The 21,834-nt window shown below is 42.7% G+C and overlaps 1 protein-coding gene across 9 annotated transcripts in view; it reads right to left on the reverse strand.

Annotated features, from left to right (window-relative positions):
* LOC137346600 (general transcription factor II-I-like) overlaps positions 1 to 21,834 on the reverse strand; it is a 237,451-nt gene that overhangs the window by 136,809 nt on the left and 78,808 nt on the right. For all 9 annotated transcript variants that reach the window (XM_068010145.1, XM_068010146.1, XM_068010150.1 and 6 more), the window contains 5 exons: positions 19,384 to 19,487; positions 14,888 to 15,026; positions 7,471 to 7,608; positions 4,418 to 4,601; positions 2,703 to 2,731 (listed from right to left, as the gene is read on the reverse strand). In XM_068010145.1, coding sequence (XP_067866246.1) covers positions 2,703 to 2,731; positions 4,418 to 4,601; positions 7,471 to 7,608; positions 14,888 to 15,026; positions 19,384 to 19,482 — 589 coding nt within the window. In that variant the 5' untranslated portion in view covers positions 19,483 to 19,487. The remainder of the gene's footprint in view (positions 1 to 2,702; positions 2,732 to 4,417; positions 4,602 to 7,470; positions 7,609 to 14,887; positions 15,027 to 19,383; positions 19,488 to 21,834) is intronic.

Genomic DNA, 21,834 nt, shown 5'->3' on the forward strand with positions numbered 1-21,834 from the left:
CGCACATAAACAGCAGCAAACATCATTAGCTTCACTATTATTTTAAAAGCAAATTATGGCCCAATATTGGAATATGAACGATTCTATCAACACCACATGCCTTATTTAATTAACTGTGGAGAGATTTGTCCTAACAAATTATGCATGTCAATTTAAAGCCCTAAAACTGCAGAAGTATTAGTCAGACTGTCAGTTAATAGTTTGAACCTGAAAGATAAAAGGTATCTGAAGGAACACATTTCCGCCTGAATTCACTAATATTTTGCCATCAGATCGATCTCTTTTCATAATATAGGAATTTCCATAATCTATCTTCATAGATAGATGAATTTCTAGCTTGGAATATTTGTAGTGTTACGAAGGTGCTTCCATTACTAGTATGTTTTTTGAGGACTCATGTTTAGAAGATTGTGGAAATTGGTTCATTTGAAAGACTGAAGAGATTCCATGGATGTGTTTTTTTTTAATTAAAAATGGTCACTGGAAGGACACTTTTTTAAAAAAAAAACTGGAAGAGACAATGAAGGCTAAATAAACATAAGGAGCCTTGCTAGCTAAAGTAGTTGTTTACAGAGAAGTTACATGCCTAGGTTTATGGTGGTCAGGAGTTTTGGGCTTTCTGACTTGGGGTGTGGACTGTTTTGAATGTCAGTTGGGATGGCAGCCTGCTGAGAGAAGCACCCAGCTCATCTTGTGCCACCTCTGAGAAATCCTGAGAATTCAGTGCAAGAGAGAAATCTATGCAGCATTTGTCCTGTCTGCCAGACTAATCCTCGATGTTGCCTGAAGAGAACTACTCCAAAAAGATGCCAGCGACAGCTGCCTAAATCTATCTGGATGCCAGACCAAAGGGCCAACTGGGAACATTCCATATCTTATCCTTTTTCTTCAAGAATAAACAAGTAGTTGGCCAAAGTACTTTTTGCCTTTTTTGTAAAGTTAATCTCTGCAGAGAAAACTATTTTTTTCTTTAATCAGGGTGGGGTGTGCGGGTGCTGGGTTATCTTATAAGGGTATATATTTATACTTTCATATTTCAAAGTGTTAAATCTTTGCACCTTTATTGAATGGGTCTTGTTTTATAATAAATTAATAATTTTGTTGTTTATTATAGAAACCTGGTTGGCAGACATTGTTCTGAAACTAAGGTGGACAGAGTATATAATTGGCTGCATCAGTAACAAGGTAAAACATTTAAATATTTGTTGTGACCCGTGGAGAAGTGGAACTAGAGAAGTACAGTGCACTCCTCCAGCCTCAGTCGTAACAGTAGAAACAAGCTGCTCTTGAGGTTTGGCTTAGCTAAGAGCCAGCAAAGTGAAATACACCCATGTCTGGGAGTTTGGTATATTAATAACAAATCCAAATTGGTTACTGACTGCATTATTAAAAAAGATGGTGCAAATACATCCAGGAATGGTGCTCTCTGCTTCCTTTCTGAAGTTGATTAGGACATCAGCACGGGGCTCACAGCAATTGTCCTGAGTAGTTTGGCATGTCCTTTGCTTTCCACATAGAAACTAACATTCCTAAGAAACATTAAGCTTGTGGTTCAGAACCTTCTTCAGAAGGGCAGCGCCAAGCTGCCTTCGAAACAGTGCTTGGTTCACAATGAACAGTGACTGTCAAGTTAGGTGTCACTGATGGACCATTATGCTTTGACTGACTGGACTGAAATATTGCTTCAGCAATTTTTGAAAAGGTTTTTTGACATTGTGCCTATGTCAGCTTTATAAAAGCTGGAAGATTTGGCTGAATCATGGATTTTAATTGGAATTTGTATTCCAGCTCCAAGATCCATGTAAAAGTAAATGAAAGGCTTACTGAATTCTCCATCTTTCTCGCAAAGAATAGAGCAAGGTTGCCCACTGCCACCCGTCGCATTTGATATCTTCGAAACGGTTGGATGGGAATGGAAGGGTTACATTTGGAAATGTCTGCTCCAGTTATTTCTGAAGGTACTGCAGTGTTCCTTTTCAGATACTGTGAACTTACCTAGTGATTTAGTGCACGCAACCCTGCACCTTGAGCATTAAGCTAAACAGTGGGATGCATTGAACAAAGAACAGTACAGCACAGGAACAGGCCATTTGGCCCTCCAAGCCTGCGCCGATCTTGATGCCTGCCTAAACTAAAACCTTCTGCACTTCCGGGGACCGTATCCTCCTATTCCCATCCTATTCGTGTATTTGTCAAGATGCCTCTTAAACATTGCTGAATAGAATGCACCTGTAATCTTACAGCTGCTTTTTGGGATTGTAATTACACATTTCTTACATATTGCAGGCTCATCATTATTTAATTTCTCGTACAGCACTTGCTCTTCAATGTTCTACACTATGAAAGCCAAGTACAAAAAAAAATTATTCTTGTGCCAGTTACAATCCATCAGTGTTTAGGTTCCTTAATTCCTCACATTACTGTCTAGGAATCACTATTTTCTATGATCCTCAGAACTCTTGTCAAAATACTACGGAAATTAATGAAAAGAAATTGTAGAAGGCAATCATTTTGTACAAAAATTATTGTGCTCTTATGTAGACTGAGTTGCGAAATAGATTATTAAGACATTGTGTGGAAAGATTTCTTTACTTGGGTGATAACTTTATAAACTGACAACCTAATTCTATATTTAACAGGATTGTACCACATTAGTTTAAAAAAATTACTCACAAAAATATTATGCATCGTGAGCTACTTACCATGCTGAATGGAGGCATCCAGAAATGGCCTGAATTAAAAAAGTGATTGTACAGTATTGATAACCAAGTACAAACTCTCAATAATTTAAACATGGTTAATATCGCAACTTTATAAATACATGCAAAAACAAAGTATAATTAGCAAGCTTGACAGAATACATCAGTTTCCTATTATCAGGCAACAAATGTTCTGAATAAACGAGAAGAAATTACACAGATTATAGTCTTGCATGTTGTAAACATTGAAGTTTTCTTCAAAAGTGAAGTGAATGGGAGTTTACCCATTATGGGTTAAAATGTTACTCATTGAAGTCTTCACTGAGATTTAGAAATCTGTTACAGCCACTGGCTTTTGAAGCAAACTTGCTGAATTACCTGCCTCTGCTAATATTGCTAGAAATGTTGATGTTAATAATAAAGGTAGTTTTCAATACCGATTGGACAGGTTAAATCTAATCCATAAATATTCAGATTAGTCCTTTCTATCAACCACATATAACCTACAATGCCAGCAGTTTATTGAGTTACAAGGAATGAACGTACAGGATCCTTTAGTGAAGTTGCCCTGCGCTACCTCATGAACAAAGATTTACCCACCAGTGTTCTCTCCACTGTAGAAATGTAATCCTGGCTGGATACCTTGAACCATCCACTACAGTTTGTGAATTGAGTGCATAGAGAAGTAGTTACTTGCAAAAACGAAAAGCAGTTCAGGAAGCAATTATGCAAATAAAATTTCTTGAATTCTTTCAACTTTGCAAATTCATTTGCCTTCCATTTCACCACAGTAGATGGTCCAACTATTTGGGCGGCACAGTGGCGCAGTGGTTAGCACTGCAGCCTCACAGCTCCAGCGACCCGGGTTCGATTCTGGGTACCGCCTGTGTGGAGTTTGCAAGTTCTCCCTGTGACCGTGTGGGTTTTCGCCGGGTGCTCCGGTTTCCTCCCACAGCCAAAGACTTGCAGGTTGATAGGTAAATTGGCCATTATAAATTGCCCCTAGTATAGGTAGGTGGTAGGGGAATTGAGGGAAGGTGGGGATGTGGTAAGGAATATGGGATTAATGTAGGATTAGTATAAAATGGGTAGTTGATGGTCGGCACAGACTCAGTGGGCTGAAGGGCCTGTTTCAGTGCTGTATCTCTAAATAAATAAATAAACTAAACAGAAAGAATCTTATTCTATTGTACCAAACATCCCAGTGGTCACAATATAAACAGTCTATTACAAAATGGCAGTGTTAGCACCTTCAAGACACATGCACATTCTCCGGTTTACTCAACCTAGTGTCAACAGTAACTTCTGCAGTTAACCAGCAAGAACTGACAGCAATGCAGAGAATTAAATGACTACAATATTTCAAATACTGCATGTCAGCAGCCAGGAAAACAAACAAATTAAGAGACATAGGATAACCGAAGCTTTATTATATGCATCAGCAGTGAGGGAACCATCCAGCTTTAATCCAAAACCCAGTAGCTAAAGTCTTTAAAGTTTAAAAGACAACCTCCTGTATGTCATTATATTTTTTTTTAATGTAATGCCAATTTCTTACAGAAAATTAGTTTTTTTTATTTGAGGGCCTGGGAAGTACTGTTTTGCAGTAACACATGATAATGAAACTTATATGTTAAGCTTAACAGCTCAACAACTGCATTTGATTCATCAGAGGAACTGAAACCTTTACTTAAAATTAGGCTTCGGGGAAAGTTTACCTCTTTATGACAAATATAATCTGTGCCTTTTGCTCCAAAATTTTTTTTAATGTTGTAGTGTCATAATTTGAAGGGTGTTTAAAACACACGCCATCAGGTAGTCCTTGTATTGCGACAGCAGCTGGGTCCTGCAAGATCTTCTCATACGGCACAGGGTTTGGAGTAAGTTTCCCAAGAGCTTTACCTGAAATTATGAAAAACAGAAGAGACAAGGTAACCAACAAGGCAAAAAATAAAAGCATAAAGAAAACTAATGATTTCCATATGTATGTAGATACCAACTGGGAAAAAATGTATTTTAAAATACAAACACTATGGCATTTTTATTTGGTCCTTAGTCACATGGGAAAGCAGCATTTACACATGATATTCTCTGCGTTTGTTGCTCCACTATGCTGCCAGTCCCTGTTGGACCCATTGGAGGGCCAGCAGGATAGAAGCACATGCTTTACACCTCTAACAAAGAACTCTCAGGAGCTCCTTGCAAAAGCAAAGCACGCATGCTGCCAACAGCACTTTGCCTATGCAAGTGAAGCAAGATCATTCAACCAAAATGATTAATTTCTTAGAGTCTATGGTAACTTTCACCCCCTAGGGAATTATAGCAGTTCTTTTTTTAAGTCAACACTGGCAAAGAACTGATTAAAATGAGTGAACAGTTCATTCATAACTTACTGGAAAGAACATTTTTACAGTGACTGGAATAATTCACCAACAAGGTTGTCGAGGCAAACGCATTAGGTACAGTCAAAACACAGAAGCTATCAGAGAGTCGTATCCTAAAGCAGTGAGCTACAACGAACCAGATGGCTTCAAACATCATTTTTAAAAGAGCATTACATTCTTAATTGAAGAACAGGCAACATCAGAATCGTGATGATATAAAACAAAGCCAATGACAGTGGAGATGGACCAAGCACAATTCTATGGATTTATGATTTTATGTATTTTAATTGTGTACATAGTCATAGTCAACAAGTAATACGCATCGGGAAAGAAACTTTCATTTTTCTCAAATACAAAAGCAAAATATTTCAGATGTTGGAGATCTGAAATAAAAACAGAAAATACTGGAAACAGTCAGCAGGTCCAGCAGCGTCTGTGGAGAGAGAAACAGAATTAACATTTCAGGTCAATGATGAAAATGTTAACTGTTTCTCTCTCCACAGTTGCTGCCTGACCGGAGTATTTCCAACACCTTTTTGTTTCATTTTCCTGATTTGTCCAAGACAGCGATCCTTGGTTTCCAAGAGTATCTGTACCAGAGTAAGGACATCTCTTGGTGCATATGTAGTTAAGTGTAACTTCACAGAATGAACTGGAAGCATGCGGGTCTTCAGAGTTAAGCAGCAAAAGGAAAAGGAAATCTGCACTCATTTTATGGAGAGAAAAAAGGACATTTAAAATTAGTTAATTTGGGGGAATTTTTGTCAGCTGCTTGGAGGCAAATTAGTGGGTGATCGACCCTGCTCAGGCATCTCATAACACACAATCTGAACCAGCTCCATTAGAAACACCAGGACAAACAGCACACAGTGGCGCAGTGGTTAGCACTGCAGCCTCACAGCTCCAGCGACCCGGGTTCGATTCTGGGTACTGCCTGTGTGGAGTTTGCAAGTTCTCCCTGTGACCGTGTGGGTTTCCACCGGGTGCTCCGGTTTCCTCCCACAGACAAAGACTTGCCGGTTGATAGGTAAATTGGCCATTGTAAAAAAAAAATTGCCCCTAGTGTACGTAGGTGGTAGGAGAATTGAGGGAAGGTGGGGATGTGGTGGGGAATATGGGATTAATGTAGGGATAGTATAAATGGGTGGTCGATGGTCGGCACAGACTCGGTGGGCCGAAGGGCCTGTTTCAGTGCTGTATCTCTCTATGGCTCTATGACAATGACTTTGAATTAGCCAGAGATCCAGTACATAGCCACTAGTTTAGCTTCAAACTCAATTAGTTTATAAGTTCGCCTGAAGTCATGGCCTCCAATATTTGTAATAAAGCTACTCTGGGCTTCTCTCCATCCGCAATGCCATAAAGCAACCCAGCAATTAGGGAGACATGGTACTTCAAAGCTTTCTTTTAAATTCTGGTGAGCACATTATTTCTGTTGTTCGTAGTGTACATTAATAAGTTAGACGTGAATATAGGAGGTTATAACCAGTAAGTTCGCAGATGACACGAAAATTGGTGGTGTCGTAAATAGTGAGGAGGAAAGCCTTAGATTACAGGACGATATAGATGGGCTGGTAAGATGGGCAGAGCAGTGGCAAATGGAATTTAATCCAGAGAAGTGTGAGATGCATTTTGGGAGAACTAACAAGACAAGGGAATTTACAATGGATAGTAGGACCCTAGGAAGTACAGAGGGTCAGAGGGGCCTTGGTGTATTTGTCCACAGATCACTGAAGGCAGCAGCACAGGTAGATATGATGGTTAGGAAGGCATATGGGATACTTGCCTTTATTAGCCGAGGCATAGAATATAAGAGCAGGGAGGTTATGATGGAGCTGTATAAAACGATAGTTAGGCCACAGCCGGAGTACTGTGTATAGTTCTTATTTATTTATTTAATTTAGAGATACAGCACTGAAACAGGCCCTTCGGCCCACCGAGTCTGTGCTGACCAAGAACCACCCATTTATACTAACCCTACAGTAATCCCATATTCCCTACCACCTACCTACACTAGGGGCAATTTACAATGGCCAATTTACCTATCACCTGCAAGTCTTTGGCAGAGAGAGGAAACCGTGGCACCCGGCGAAAACCCACGCGGTCACAGGGAGAACTTGCAAACTCCGCACAGGCAGTACCCAGAATTGAACCCGGGTCGCTGGAGCTGTGAGGCTGCGGTGCTAACCACTGCGCCACTGTGCCGCCCTGGTCGCCACACTATAGGAAGGATGTGATTGCACTGGAGAGGTTGCAGAGGAGATTCACCAGGATGTTGCCTGGGAAATATAATTAGTGACTTCATTCAATTGTACAAACGTCAGTAAACAATCACGGTATATCAATACTAATCTTTTCCCCACAGACAGTTTGAAATATAACAGTACCATAGAGTGAAGAGAACAACTCCTCAACTGATTTTCTTATTGTTCCAATGTCAGCCTGATTATCCACAGCAGTCGGCGTCACACAAAGAACATCGTTACTTCTTAGCTTTTCTGCTGCCTTTTGCTCCTCAGCCACACCTGAAATTAAACTGTAGTTATTCGAAGAGAGCAAGGAAAACAGTGCAGGCCCATGCATCAAATCAGTGATAGACCCACTGTACTGAATAACTAATCTTAATCTCCCATTAAAAGTGCTTAGAAAACATAATATAAAGATTCATCACCCAACCCATGCCACATTTGGAACTAAAATGCTTCTCCATTGGTATGCATCTTAAGTACAATATAAATTTGTTCAACCTCAAGCATACTGAATATCACAAGCTTAAAATAAATATTAGTTGCCCAATGAATGGAAAACACTTGCACTTAAACAGTAGGATAAGAATGCAGGTCTTATACGGGAACAGAATACTACATGAATGCATTTTGCAGAGGATATTGTACCATGTGTGTAATCAAGTGAGTTATTTGTAACTGATTAAAAGCAACTTGCATTATTCACTCCTGACAGTTCAACATTTTCTGTACTAAATACTTTAAATTTACCAATAATTCCAAGTGAGCAACCTGGGCTTCAACTGGATATTTTTATTTCAATGGTTAAACAAAGCTTCTAACAACAGTATATCTTGCAGCGTTTCCCAGCGTGCAATCTGCACATCAGTGTGAACTGATGGTATGTAACGCCATCCTGTGGTGATTGGAGAACTTGTTTTCTTTTTCTAAAAAGCTCTGAAACAAAGTGGGCATTAAAATCTCATGGCTTTATTTCAGCCAAGTGACATTTATTTGAATTTATTAACTAATGTGTTTTTTTCTGTTTTCAACAGCTCACAAGACCTGGAATCAGAGCAGATGTAGTTTCTTTACTGAAATAGAAGAAAACAAATCTTTTATCAAGAATGTAATTTCTTAGTCTCCGGCTACCCCGTTTCTTTCAGTAGAAACGCCCAATTAAAAAACCTCTTCTGAATCATCTTTGAGACTTGAGGATTTTTCTTTATATTAAAACCTTGAGAACTGTGTAAAGGCTGATCTTTGAACATTTTCTGAAATAATTTTTCCATGTTTATGGAAATTTATATATTTATGAAGACTGGACTATCTCATCAATCTCACTAAAAAGGGCACCAAGGATACATTTTTCACTTCTGTGCTCCTGGCACATACTAGGAGATTGGACAGAAAATTAAACTGTAGATCACAATTTACCATTAAATCCTCACAGCATGCACCAAAAGCATAAAACTAGGTAATTTACCCTTAAATAGTTCATAGCAAGACTATAAACACAGCAACTGGCTAACAGGAAAAATAGTTTGGAATGGTGAGGGTATCTGAAGATACTAAAGAGTTTGTGAATGGGTTGAGGAGGCGGCCGTTGGGATGACATGCAGGGGAATCGTCAGATGGTCTGAAAGCCCACTACAAACTACTTCAATAGTTTAGGCTTCCTCTACCATATGGCTGAAAGAGACTGCTCTACATCAATGAAGCAGATACTAGCAACACCCAAAATACTTTCACACTCTGCCCCTCCTAGGCTTGATGGCTCCAAAACGCTTTGAGAGCCGCCAGCCCCCCTCAGAAGTCTCATGAACCTCTTAAAGTGTTCACAAATCAGTAACATTTCCAATGCTCCATAATCCAAAGACAATGCAGTGAGACCCTTAGACTTTGGGTTGGTAAAATGACAGAAGGCATCAGCAGGGGAGCCTGATGTCTTTCCGTCGGGCCGCCAATTGTCACAAAAAGTGCCAATTAAGGGCCACCTCCAACCCCCGCCAGTATTTTGACATCAGGAGGGGTCACCACCTCATGGAGTGACCACTAGGTAAACCCTAGCAGCCTCCCTTTATGGCTACTCCATAGCCCACACAAGGGTCTCCTGGCGGCAATGGCCACCCCTGTGGCTATGATGCCACTGATGAAAGGTACCCCCCGCCAATTGCTAGGTCAAGCATGCCTGCCTGGCTCCGGCATGCTTAAAAACAAAACTTACCTTGGTTTCAAGGAAGCCTCACCATAGAGACACCCTCTCCTTTGTCCTGCAGCCTCAGCAGTGGCCACTGCCACCAGTGGCACTGCTGAGGCTGCCGGCCCTCTGACTGGGCCTGCAACTGAACTGTGGTCCAGCCAGCGGCCTTTTAATTGGCCACTGCCAGTAACATGCCGCCTGCTGGCACGGGGTCAGATCCCACTTTCAGTCCTGGCAGCAGGACTTCTTACCTGCTTGAAAAATTCAACCCCTACTTTCCTGGGTCCTGGCCCACTATTCACAAGACCTTCCTCTTCAGTGTTCCTACAACCCCACACATAGTGCTTCCATACCTTGGAATACCCTTTCCCAAAAATAACTACATCCTGAAACCTCCCCCACCCCAACCCCCCATCACAATGCTGCGATCCCAGGGTCCATTATGTACCTACAAGTCAATCCGCCAAGGAATACTTGGCATAACAATTCTGTTCTCATAAAACCTACTTTGGAACATCCTGAGGGCATGAAACATGCTCTATAATTCCAAGTTCTTTCTTTTCCTTTTACTCACCATGAACAATGTAATCTGCTAGCAATATTAAAAGTCTTATGTATAGCACACGTCATCTCACACTTCCTGTAACACTTTTGTAACACTATCATGCTACCATAGACCACTTTATTCTACCATAGCTTACTGGGTCAATCTACCCATTTAATGAACTGACCTTTCTCTCTCCACAGATGCAGCCTGACAGCATTTTCTGTTTTATGTAAATTGACTCCTAGCCCTGGCTTCCACTCTCTCAAGAGTTGGAACAGAGCACAGAGAACTAAGTTAAGACAACTGAACCATTCCAAACTACTGTAACTAAAACCATTTTCAACTTAAAGCTAGTGTACAATTTCCACCTCCTGTCCTTTCTTACAAATCTAAAGGAAGATAAAATATTATGTCTTTAGATTCCTTTATTTTAGCTCACCAGATCCTCAATATTTCCAACTCATTGGGACCAACTAAATGAACTGCAATAACCTTTTCCAGTCCTACTGTGACAAACCATGAACCAGATGATTGTATTAATATTTTAAGAGGTCACTTTTTGTTTTGGGGGATTAAATGTGTACCTTTAAGAATTTCAAATGGGCGCAGACCTCCCAAGATTTAAAGTTCAAAGATCTCTCCATGAGACAGAGTTAGAGAGATGAGAGCCATAAAACAGCAGGTGCGCTCGTTTCGTTGGGAATTGTAGCTAGAAAGTCTGGGATGAATTGTCCTGTCATTGTTAACAATTTCAATTATTCATGTAGGTATCAGAAATCAAAGACGTTTTGGGAGTTGGAGGCAATTCGCTTAAATTGCTATCTGGGACATCCCATATTTACCACATTGCTATAGAGATAGATGATGCAGGAGGTGCATGTTAGTCAGGTGCCTTTTAACCTTTGTTGCTTTCTGACAGTTGCAGTTGGCTTTGCAAGCTACTGGACTCAGGAGCAAAGTGGCCATCAAGAACCAGGGGTGGCTGTTTTGAGAAAGGTCCATGCTCAAGCTGGAAATCCAGATTGGCGAGGTGTTGAAATAGTTGGCGGATTGCCTAGCCAGATACTAGTGGGAGAATCCCCAGGAGATCTCATACCTCGGAAGACAGCTGAGAAGTTAAGGAAAATCGAAGTGAATTCTTAAGAGCTGTGGCACACTTTGAATTTGTCCCAGGAGTAGTGAACAAACTGCCAAGATCCATAAAGTTTAGGGGAACTCAAAGTCAAATGGCATGTTCTGTTGAGATTTAGAGTTTAGAGTATACGTCTTCATGTTTTGTTAAGATTTCAAGTTTAAAGTATAAATGATTCCAAATTGCAATTTTAAGTGAGGAGTGTTTTGTTGTTTCAACTCTTGTACAGTAAAGACGTTGTTTAAAATATGAAATCGTGTAGTTCTTTCAGTAATAAATTTTAAAAAGCTGAATTCCCAGTTAACGGTCCCCAACGGGATCGGAACACTATATATTATTACATTCCTTATTTGAATGGCCAAACAAAACCATCTGAATCTGACAATTAAGTGTATTTATCAATTGCACTTTCTAGCCTTAAAGAAATACACAAACATTCTGTTTTACATGTTCCTGAGGCTCCTGGTGAGCCACAGGATGTGCTATGCAGAAATCCTCTAGTATATGTAAAATGTTTAAAAGTCTTGCACTTGAAACATCAGTCACACTCCAAACATCAACAATTGGGGAGTTACCAATGATCACAAGTTTAATTGAACTAACCGTATCAACAATGTGGCTAAAACAGTAGGACAGACGCTCACCTTCTGACCCCTCAAAGCCTCATTGTCATTTACAAGGCCCAAGACAGGAACACACCACGCACTTGGACAGGTCCAAGCAACAAAATGGAAGTTCATCATGCATGAGTGGACAGTATCTACTCCATCAACATCGCAGGCACACTGATACCAGGATGCATTATAGCAACTCATTAAGCTTACTACAACACTGCCTTCCAGGTCCGCAACCTTTACTATTAAGAGCAAGATCACTGGAACATCTACTCCAAGTTAAACACAATATTGATTTGGGGTATACATTATCTTTCCTGATCGTTGCTGGATCAGAATTCTGGAATGTCCCACCAGCAACTTCTCAGGGAATGGGGATGGGCAATAAATGTGGCCTTCCCTGGACACCCACATTCAGAGATCATTTTCTTTAAAAGGCAGGGTGGGGGGGGGGGGGGGGGGGTCAGGAGAAAGGAGAAGGGGGGGGGGGGCGGGAGAAAGGAGAAGGGGGGGGGCGGGAGAAAGGAGAAGGGGGGGGCGGGAGAAAGGAGAAGGGGGGGGCGGGAGAAAGGAGAGGGGGGGGGCGGGAGAAAGGAGAAGGGGGGGGGCGGGAGAAAGGAGAAGGGGGGGCGGGAGAAAGGAGAAGGGGGGGCGGGAGAAAGGAGAAGGGGGGGGGCGGGAGAAAGGAGAAGGGGGGGGCGGGAGAAAGGAGAAGGGGGGGGCGGGAGAAAGGAGAAGGGGGGGGCGGGAGAAAGGAGAAGGGGGGGGCGGGAGAAAGGAGAAGGGGGGGGCGGGAGAAAGGAGAAGGGGGGGGCGGGAGAAAGGAGAAGGGGGGGGCGGGAGAAAGGAGAAGGGGGGGGCGGGAGAAAGGAGAAGGGGGGGGCGGGAGAAAGGAGAAGGGGGGGGCGGGAGAAAGGAGAAGGGGGGGGCGGGAGAAAGGAGAAGGGGGGGGCGGGAGAAAGGAGAAGGGGGGGGCGGGAGAAAGGAGAAGGGGGGGGCGGGAGAAAGGAGAAGGGGGGGGCGGGAGAAAGGAGAAGGGGGGGGCGGGAGAAAGGAGAAGGGGGGGGCGGGAGAAAGGAGAAGGGGGGGGCGGGAGAAAGGAGAAGGGGGGGGCGGGAGAAAGGAGAAGGGGGGGGCGGGAGAAAGGAGAAGGGGGGGGCGGGAGAAAGGAGAAGGGGGGGGCGGGAGAAAGGAGAAGGGGGGGGCGGGAGAAAGGAGAAGGGGGGGGCGGGAGAAAGGAGAAGGGGGGGCGGGAGAAAGGAGAAGGGGGGGGCGGGAGAAAGGAGAAGGGGGGGCGGGAGAAAGGAGAAGGGGGCGGGAGAAAGGAGGGGGGGCGGGAGAAAGGAGAAGGGGGGGCGGGAGAAAGGAGAAGGGGGGGCGGGAGAAAGGAGAAGGGGGGGCGGGAGAAAGGAGAAGGGGGGGCGGGAGAAAGGAGAAGGGGGGGCGGGAGAAAGGAGAAGGGGGGGCGGGAGAAAGGAGAAGGGGGGGGCGGGAGAAAGGAGAAGGGGGGGCGGGAGAAAGGAGAAGGGGGGGGCGGGAGAAAGGAGAAGGGGGGGGCGGGAGAAAGGAGAAGGGGGGGGCGGGAGAAAGGAGAAGGGGGGGGCGGGAGAAAGGAGAAGGGGGGGGCGGGAGAAAGGAGAAGGGGGGGGCGGGAGAAAGGAGAAGGGGGGGGCGGGAGAAAGGAGAAGGGGGGGGCGGGAGAAAGGAGAAGGGGGGGGCGGGAGAAAGGAGAAGGGGGGGCGGGAGAAAGGAGAAGGGGGGGGCGGGAGAAAGGAGAAGGGGGGGGCGGGAGAAAGGAGAAGGGGGGGCGGGAGAAAGGAGAAGGGGGGGCGGGAGAAAGGAGAAGGGGGGGCGGGAGAAAGGAGAAGGGGGGGCGGGAGAAAGGAGAAGGGGGGGCGGGAGAAAGGAGAAGGGGGGGGCGGGAGAAAGGAGAAGGGGGGGCGGGAGAAAGGAGAAGGGGGGGCGGGAGAAAGGAGAAGGGGGGGCGGGAGAAAGGAGAAGGGGGGGGCGGGAGAAAGGAGAAGGGGGGGCGGGAGAAAGGAGAAGGGGGGGGCGGGAGAAAGGAGAAGGGGGGGGCGGGAGAAAGGAGAAGGGGGGGCGGGAGAAAGGAGAAGGGGGGGGCGGGAGAAAGGAGAAGGGGGGGGCGGGAGAAAGGAGAAGGGGGGGGCGGGAGAAAGGAGAAGGGGGGGGCGGGAGAAAGGAGAAGGGGGGGGCGGGAGAAAGGAGAAGGGGGGGGCGGGAGAAAGGAGAAGGGGGGGGCGGGAGAAAGGAGAAGGGGGGGCGGGAGAAAGGAGAAGGGGGGGGCGGGAGAAAGGAGAAGGGGGGGGCGGGAGAAAGGAGAAGGGGGGGGCGGGAGAAAGGAGAAGGGGGGGGCGGGAGAAAGGAGAAGGGGGGGGCGGGAGAAAGGAGAAGGGGGGGGCGGGAGAAAGGAGAAGGGGGGGCGGGAGAAAGGAGAAGGCGGGAGAAAGGAGAAGGGGGGGGCGGGAGAAAGGAGAAGGGGGGGGGCGGGAGAAAGGAGAAGGGGGGGGGCGGGAGAAAGGAGAAGGGGGGGGCGGGAGAAAGGAGAAGGGGGGGAGGCGGGAGAAAGGAGAAGGGGGGGGCGGGAGAAAGGAGAAGGGGGGGGCGGGAGAAAAAGAGGGCCAAGTGGAGAGGAGGGCTGAGCAGAGAAACAGATGAGCAGGGGTAGCATCATTATTTCACTGAATCTGCAAAGAGAAGCTCCTCTGCTTCCTAAATTGCAATTTAATTAAAATGAATCCCCACACAATTTTGTTCTCCCGTTCTTTTAATATTTCTAAGCCTTTTCTTAACCGGGTGGTTTGGCACACAAAATATGACATTATCAATGTTACATTTACCAGTTTCACAACTCACTAAACAGCTCAGCATGAATGCGGTGTGCAAAAGATCCATGTCTTAAAACTGTTGCACTTTAGTGTCCTACATGAATCTCAAATTCAATATACAGCCACAGAGAAACTGAAGCTGCTTGAACTGCTTTTAATTAATCCTTTTTGAAATGAAACAGAAGTCACCCTGCAACCTAATACAATCCCTTTATTTTGTAGTTTTAGTTAACTTACAGTATTTGACAAAGTCAGTCTGAAAATCCTTTCGACTTCCAATGAAAGATCTTCCTCGCTCGGTTCCCACCACAAATATATCTTTTTCATATACAGCAATACAAGCCACTTCAGCTTTTGACTTTGCAATTTCCTGGCACTAAAGAGGAAACATCAGTTAAGTAAACCCTTTCTCAGACAATATAGAAAGATACGCATTAAAGAAAATTGTTTTTAAACACACACTTCCTGTATCACACTAATACAAATTTCAATTATGCTTAAAAAAGCACACAGAAATAAAGGAAAAATTCTCCAAATATGGAATAAATAGATCAGAGCAACAAGGTCCGCAGGCTCTTTCTTGACCTTTTCTCCAGTCTAACATTTCAATCACCAACCTTAATAGTGTCGAACCTTTGAAAAACTGCACCCAGTGTTCATTTGACTTGTATGCCTAAAAGTGGACACACCTACACTTTAGCAGAAAAACATTCTATATGGTCCATTCCTGTCCTTATAGGATAGCACACATTCCAATAGTGAGAAGCACCATGAGCTTTGCGCAATGTGCCTTACATTTGGTGCACACCATACTCAAAATATGTCCAGTAGCACAAAATAATGTAATTTTTCTGATTGGAAAAAAACTCTCAAACCAAACAAAAACGCAGAACATTTACTTTACTGTGTCTAAGTGCATTGGCTTTTCATCATATCCATTCAAGACTTGGATGAAGAAATAGATCCAAATTTGCAATTAACACTAAATCAGAAGACACAATAAAGTTGCACAGATGGGAGCACTGAGTTACAAAGGCACATAAACTAAATGAGCAAGAAAAAAAAAAAGAGTTCAATGCGGGAGAAGTGGGATCCAAAAAAGACCTTTTTCTTTTAAATGAAAGATTAGGAGCTGTGGAGGATCAAAGGGATTTGGGTGTCCACATGCACAGACCACAAAAACTAGTGTATAGGTACAAAACGTAAGCAAAAATGCTAACAGAATACTGGCCTATATCTCTAAAGGGTTAGAATATGAAAGTGAAGAAGTGATGCTTCAGTTATACAAAACTTTGGTCAGACCATCATCTGCAGCACAGTATTCAGTTTTGTCCACATCAGAAAATATATACTGGTCTTTGGGGTGGTACGGGGCAGATTCACCAGGATTTAAAGGGTTAAATTGTGAGGTCAAGTTGCATAAACTTGGTTTGTATTCCCTTGATGATAAAGGGATTCAATAGGATAGATGCAAAGAAACGATTTCCTCAGGTACAGGAATTCAGAACAAAAGGAGCATCATTTTAATTTTAAAATTTAGGTCTGAAATTAGAATGTGCATTTGCACATGCAGAGGAAATCTGGAATTCTCTCCCCAAAAGGATTGTAGATGCTGGGTCAAATAAAAATACTCCAGGCCAAGACAGTTTGTTAGGCAAGGGTATTAAGGGATACAGAGAAAAGGCAGACAAATGAAATTGAGGTACAAATCAGCCAATGAAATAACTGAATGGTGAAACATGCTCAAGGGGCCAAATGGCCTACTTCTTGTCTAAAACTGTCTGCTTTCACCTCTAGGTGAAACTCAATGAACTTGTACTATGGTCTCCAACTCACTGAGAAATGGGACATAAAGATCCACCAGTACCTTAAGTAAAAGCATACAGTTCAGGGCAACAAAACAAAAAATGCCAACACTACCAGGAGTCATTACTACATAAGAATCTGTGCTTGCAGCTCAATTCTACCATTTATTCAACCAATTTTTAGTATTTTACAAGATATGTTGAACAACAGTCAATGGGGAAAACATACAACATTTAAATCTTACATTTGTAAGACATCCACAATTAACTCAAATTATTTCCTCATTAAATGATAGGATGTTCGCTGTAGGTCTGCATGGAGTAGCCTCTATTTATGATAGTTTTAGCAAGTTTTATGGTATTTTCAGAACACAAATACTATGAAGTAAAGCTAATGTAGTAAAAGTAGATCCAAATGGATACACAATAAGGAAGAATGAGAAAGTAAAGGACAGAGAGCCAAATTTAAATTAAACAATTATAGTAAACCCTTATTTACATCAATATCTAGCTTACTTACAGCAATCAATACTACATAAACATTTAATACTTATTTTTCCACTCATTTTCATGTTACTTAAGAGGCCTTACACCAATCAACTGCTCACAGACTCCTGTGCAAACTTGTTAAATAAACGAAATATATCCTATTATGTAACCTTTTCCAAGTCATAAATCTAAATACCACAACCATCTAAAAATGCAGTAACAGCAGTATACTAAGCAATTCAAAAGATAAAGGGCATTATATAGAAATTACAATGCAGAAATAGGGCAGTCAGCTCCCAACCATTCCATGTTGAACCTCCAAATTAGCAGCACTCCTAATCCCATGTGCCTGCTGTTTCCATTTCCCGTTTTTTCCCTTTCCTTGAACCACCTAATTAACCTATTTTTAAATGTTGGCAAGGTCACTGCTTCAATTATTAACTCCAAAAGTGCAAATCACAGCCTCAAAACCCTCAGTACAAAGAAGTTTCTCTTACTCGCTGTGCTAAATCCCCCAAAATGTAACTTTTCTGGAAGCTAGCAATAGTAAAATACCTCATCAATTAACATTTATTCTTGTATCAAAACATTAATCTCAAGACTGCATGCAGAGCAGCAACCGTACACACTGCTGTCCTACGTCTAGAAAACGTGCGTGCAAAGAACTCTGTTGGAATCATGAGCAATTGCCTATCCAGGCTGTTCACGGTATTGCTCAGTGATGGCAGCTAAAGATCAATCTTCTACACCAATTTTTTCCCAAATAAAAATACAAAGTCTAATTTTTAAACCATCTCCCCACACCAATGTAATGTCACTGCTTCCAATCTCAGCAATCTGTTCATCTTTGTTGATCCTGAACTCCTGCTTTTCTCAGGGGTGTCATTCTGATCAAAAAATAAAATCTGCAAGCACATGGGTTAAACGAATTCTGCTTGCCTTGGCTGTTCGGTCTTTGCACTGTATATAAAAACTTATCCATATTCTTACAGCTTCATTCTAAACGCTTCAGAAACAGGAAATAAGCTGTTTCTATCTAGTCTGTCCCACCATCGCAATTTCAAACACTTTCTATTAAAGCACGCAGTAATTGCCTTAAAGAAACAGGTCCTAATTTTGTATCTTTTTCTTTGTATTTGAAATGCTTTTTTAAAAAAAATCAGTTCATGGGATGTGGGCATCGCTGGCAAGGCCAGCATTTATTGCCCATCCCTAATTACCCTTGGAGGAGGTTCTAGTGAGTTGCCTTAAACTGTTTATGTGGTGATGATGCAGCCACACAGCTGTTAAGTAGGGAGCTCTAGGATTTTGACCCAGCAACAGTGAAGGAACAGCGATATATTTCCAAATCAGGATGGTCTGCAACTTGGAGGTGGTGGTATCTCAGGTTGGGGAAGTACTTGTCAAAGAAGCCTTGGCAAGTTGCTGTGGTGCATCGTGTAGATGGTTCACTGGTAGTGGAGGGAATGAATGGTGGTGGATGAGATGCCAATCAAGCAGGTTGCTTGTTTTGGATGGTATTGAGCTTCTTGAGTGTTAATTGAGCTGCACCCATCCAGGCAAAGGGATGATATTCCATCACACTCCTGAATTGTGACTTGGTGGAAAGGATTTGAGTAGTCAAGAGGTGAGCTACTTGTTTCCGAATACCCAGCCTCTGACCTGCTCTTGTAGCCACAGTATTTGTATGGCTGGTCTGTTATGTTTCTGACCAAATGGTGACTCGAGGATGTCGACGTTATGGCCACTGAATGTCAAGAGGAGGTGGTTAGACTTTTTCTTGTTGGTAAAGGTCATTGTTTGTCACTTTTATGGAACGAATGTTGCCACTTATCAGCCCAAGCCTGGATGTTGTCCAGATCCTGTTGCACCATGGCATAGACTGCTGCATTATTTGAAGAATTGCGAATGGAACTGAACATTCTGCAATTATCAGTAGCATTCCTACTTCTGTAGTAAAAATCAATCCAAAATGGGAATCAGTGCCTCAACATCCTTTCTATAGTGTGGAGCCCAAAACTGTACTCACTATCCCAACTGGTTTTAAAGGTTTTCCAGATTCACCGTCACAACCTGATATTTATATTTCAATGCATCAATGTCTACCACTAGATTCACTATGGAGTAAAGGGCCTTTTACATTACTGTGATGTAATTAACTTCCCACATTTAAGTCTTGCAGAATCAATAGCATTCCACAGTGTGACTCACATGACCTGCCTTGTTCCAACAGCAGTGGGGGCACACATTTTCGTAAGCCCTCTGAGTGGTAGACTTGCTATGTAAAATGGAGCAGATGGTCTTTTGTCAACACTCTCTCAGAACACAAAGGCACTGAGCCACAATGTAAAAGTGCATTATGTAACATATTTAAAGATTGCTAATTAAATGACAATTGTCAAGAAGATTAAATAATTTAATAAACTCCTAATAATTTACCATAGACTCCAGTGCTGACATGAGGAATTTTACTGCCAGAAGATTTTCAGCACTGGAGGGTTCCTCCTGTACAACTGGTGAAGCTCCAACTTGTGCCATGTTTCCTGAGTGACAAGACAGAAAAAGATAAATCCATTAAAACAGGTGTGCAGAGGGGAGGGTCCGACTCCCGAAGCATAAAAATCAGGCAAAATATATTATCTAAAATTATTAAACTTGGCTGACATTTCCTTGGACTGCTGGTCCTCCGCACAAATCCCAAACAGAACTGCATCATGTCTGTTTAGCAATTTTCAATCTTGCTCCTCACCAATTTATTAACCCATTAAAAATGTCAATATGCTTCAACCTGGGATCTGCTCCACAAATCCAGGCAACTGGGGGATGAAGAGGCTATATTTTCAACTTCAGCCTTGCTCAAGACTTGTGCCTATACATATTGTTATGGATAGATGGGAAGTGGTGTGGGCGACTTCCATTTTTCACCTCACAACTGACCGCAGGTAGTGCTTCAAAAATAGAGTTTTAGTCCGAGTCTGTTTAAGGGTCAAATAAATAGACAAACAGGTTCTTGTAAGTTTAAAAAAGACAATTATTTTACACAATAAGCAAAAAATGTTTGCGACCTCACTCACTCACTCTGGCATACATACACACAGACAAAAAGATAGACAGAGTGGTAGCATGCAGTTAGAGTCCAATTGTGGTAAGAGTTCATTGTTTTAAAGAAAAACCTTTTCAGGAGGAAATCTTTCAACGGATAAAGTGTTGTAGGCTCCATGTGATTAAGCCTTAATGCAAAGTCGACGGTGGAAAATCCAGGTTCACATGCACAGGTCGGGGGAAGTTTGAAAGTCACCTTGCAATTTCTCTGCTGCAGTAGTTAAAAAGGTGTTATCAGCAGGGCTCCTGCTTAGCTAGAACTGTCTCACAGCTGTTCAAAAGAGCAAGCAGAAACTGGTCAGGGATGATTCAGACAATGGTTCCGATATGGGAACCATTGTTACATGATGGCGTCGGAATATGGTTCATTTGACAAATAGGTGTTACTTCATGGTGTACATGTATGTTTTTGTTAGCGTATTTCTAGCATTGTTTACAGTTGTCTCAGTCTTTGCATGGCTAAATAGTAACTCATTTACTTTATATACGTAACTATTTACACTCATCAAGCACGTCCAGCTAGTACCACTCATGGTGCTTCTAGCTTCTTCCAAGCCTAATACCCATGTGACTATTACATCACTACAGTGGGAAGGATTACTGTCTCAAACATTAACCCTTTCAGACCCTTATACTACATCACCTCCCAAGTCTTTCATTTTGACTTTGCATACTACCCCATCTTCACAAACCTGCCCCACCCTCACATCAAAGTCTCTGACATCAAAATTCAGTCTATCAGGGGGCTTCATGACTCTCCCTGATCATGTTCTTGTCAGACCTGAAAGAGCAGTAGTCTTTCTTGAAAGTCTTGTTCAACATCTATGTTTGTTGCATCCTGTTGGCTCTAGGTTTCTTGATCATCTGGTTCCTCCAAATATATGACTGTTGTGTTTGGAGGTATGGGGATAAGGTTTCTCCTATTTCAGCGTATAGTAACCTCTCGAGTGCATACTACACAAGATCTCAGATGAATTTCATCACTCAGGATGACACTACAGTCACAACCTAGATCTGGAATCTGTACCTTCTCTCCAACTTTTAACCTTGATAGGTTTCTGGTACAAAATCTCTTACTATAATTGCGAGCTTGTTGGTTCCTGTAAGACTTCTCTGTCTTGAATTTTTTTGTAGTCTTGTATGTCTAATGCTGCAAGTAGTTTTCTGGGTAGAATAGGAAGGCGAGTTTTTAAGCTTCCTCCCCATCAACAGCTCTGAAGGTGCAAGTCCACGTAACAATGGAGTAGATTGGTAATTCAATAGTGCAGTTGGAATATCTTCCTTCTTCAACGATTTAATAGCTCGTACTCCTCCCTCCACTTCACCATTCGATTGAGGTCAACAAGCATAGCTTGGGATGTTCAAATCCCCACTTCCTCACAAACTGTGTGAAGCATGCATTTGCAAACTGTGGTCCATTGTCTAACAACCTCGTCAGGAATAATGTGTTGCAAAGATAGCCTGTGAAGCTCTAATAACAAATTCTGTTGTGGAATACAATCTTTTCAATCCATCTTGAAAAATAATCGATCACTATGATGCAAGATTTTCCATTGTATATAAATAAATCCATTCCTAGACGTTCCCATGGTCTGGTTGGAAATGGGGTGGTTATCAGAGATTCCTTCTGGTCTGGTTGGAGTACCTGCATACCTGACAATTCAAGATCATTTTTTCTAGGTCTTTGGATATTCCTGGCTACCAAATAGATCATCATGCTCTGCATTTAGTCATTCCCAAGGTAGATTCTTGCCAAGATATCTGTTCAAAGAGAAATCAGAATGATCA

The sequence above is a fragment of the Heterodontus francisci genome, chromosome 30, assembly GCF_036365525.1.
Source record: "Heterodontus francisci isolate sHetFra1 chromosome 30, sHetFra1.hap1, whole genome shotgun sequence".
NCBI classification, from domain to species: domain Eukaryota; kingdom Metazoa; phylum Chordata; class Chondrichthyes; order Heterodontiformes; family Heterodontidae; genus Heterodontus; species Heterodontus francisci.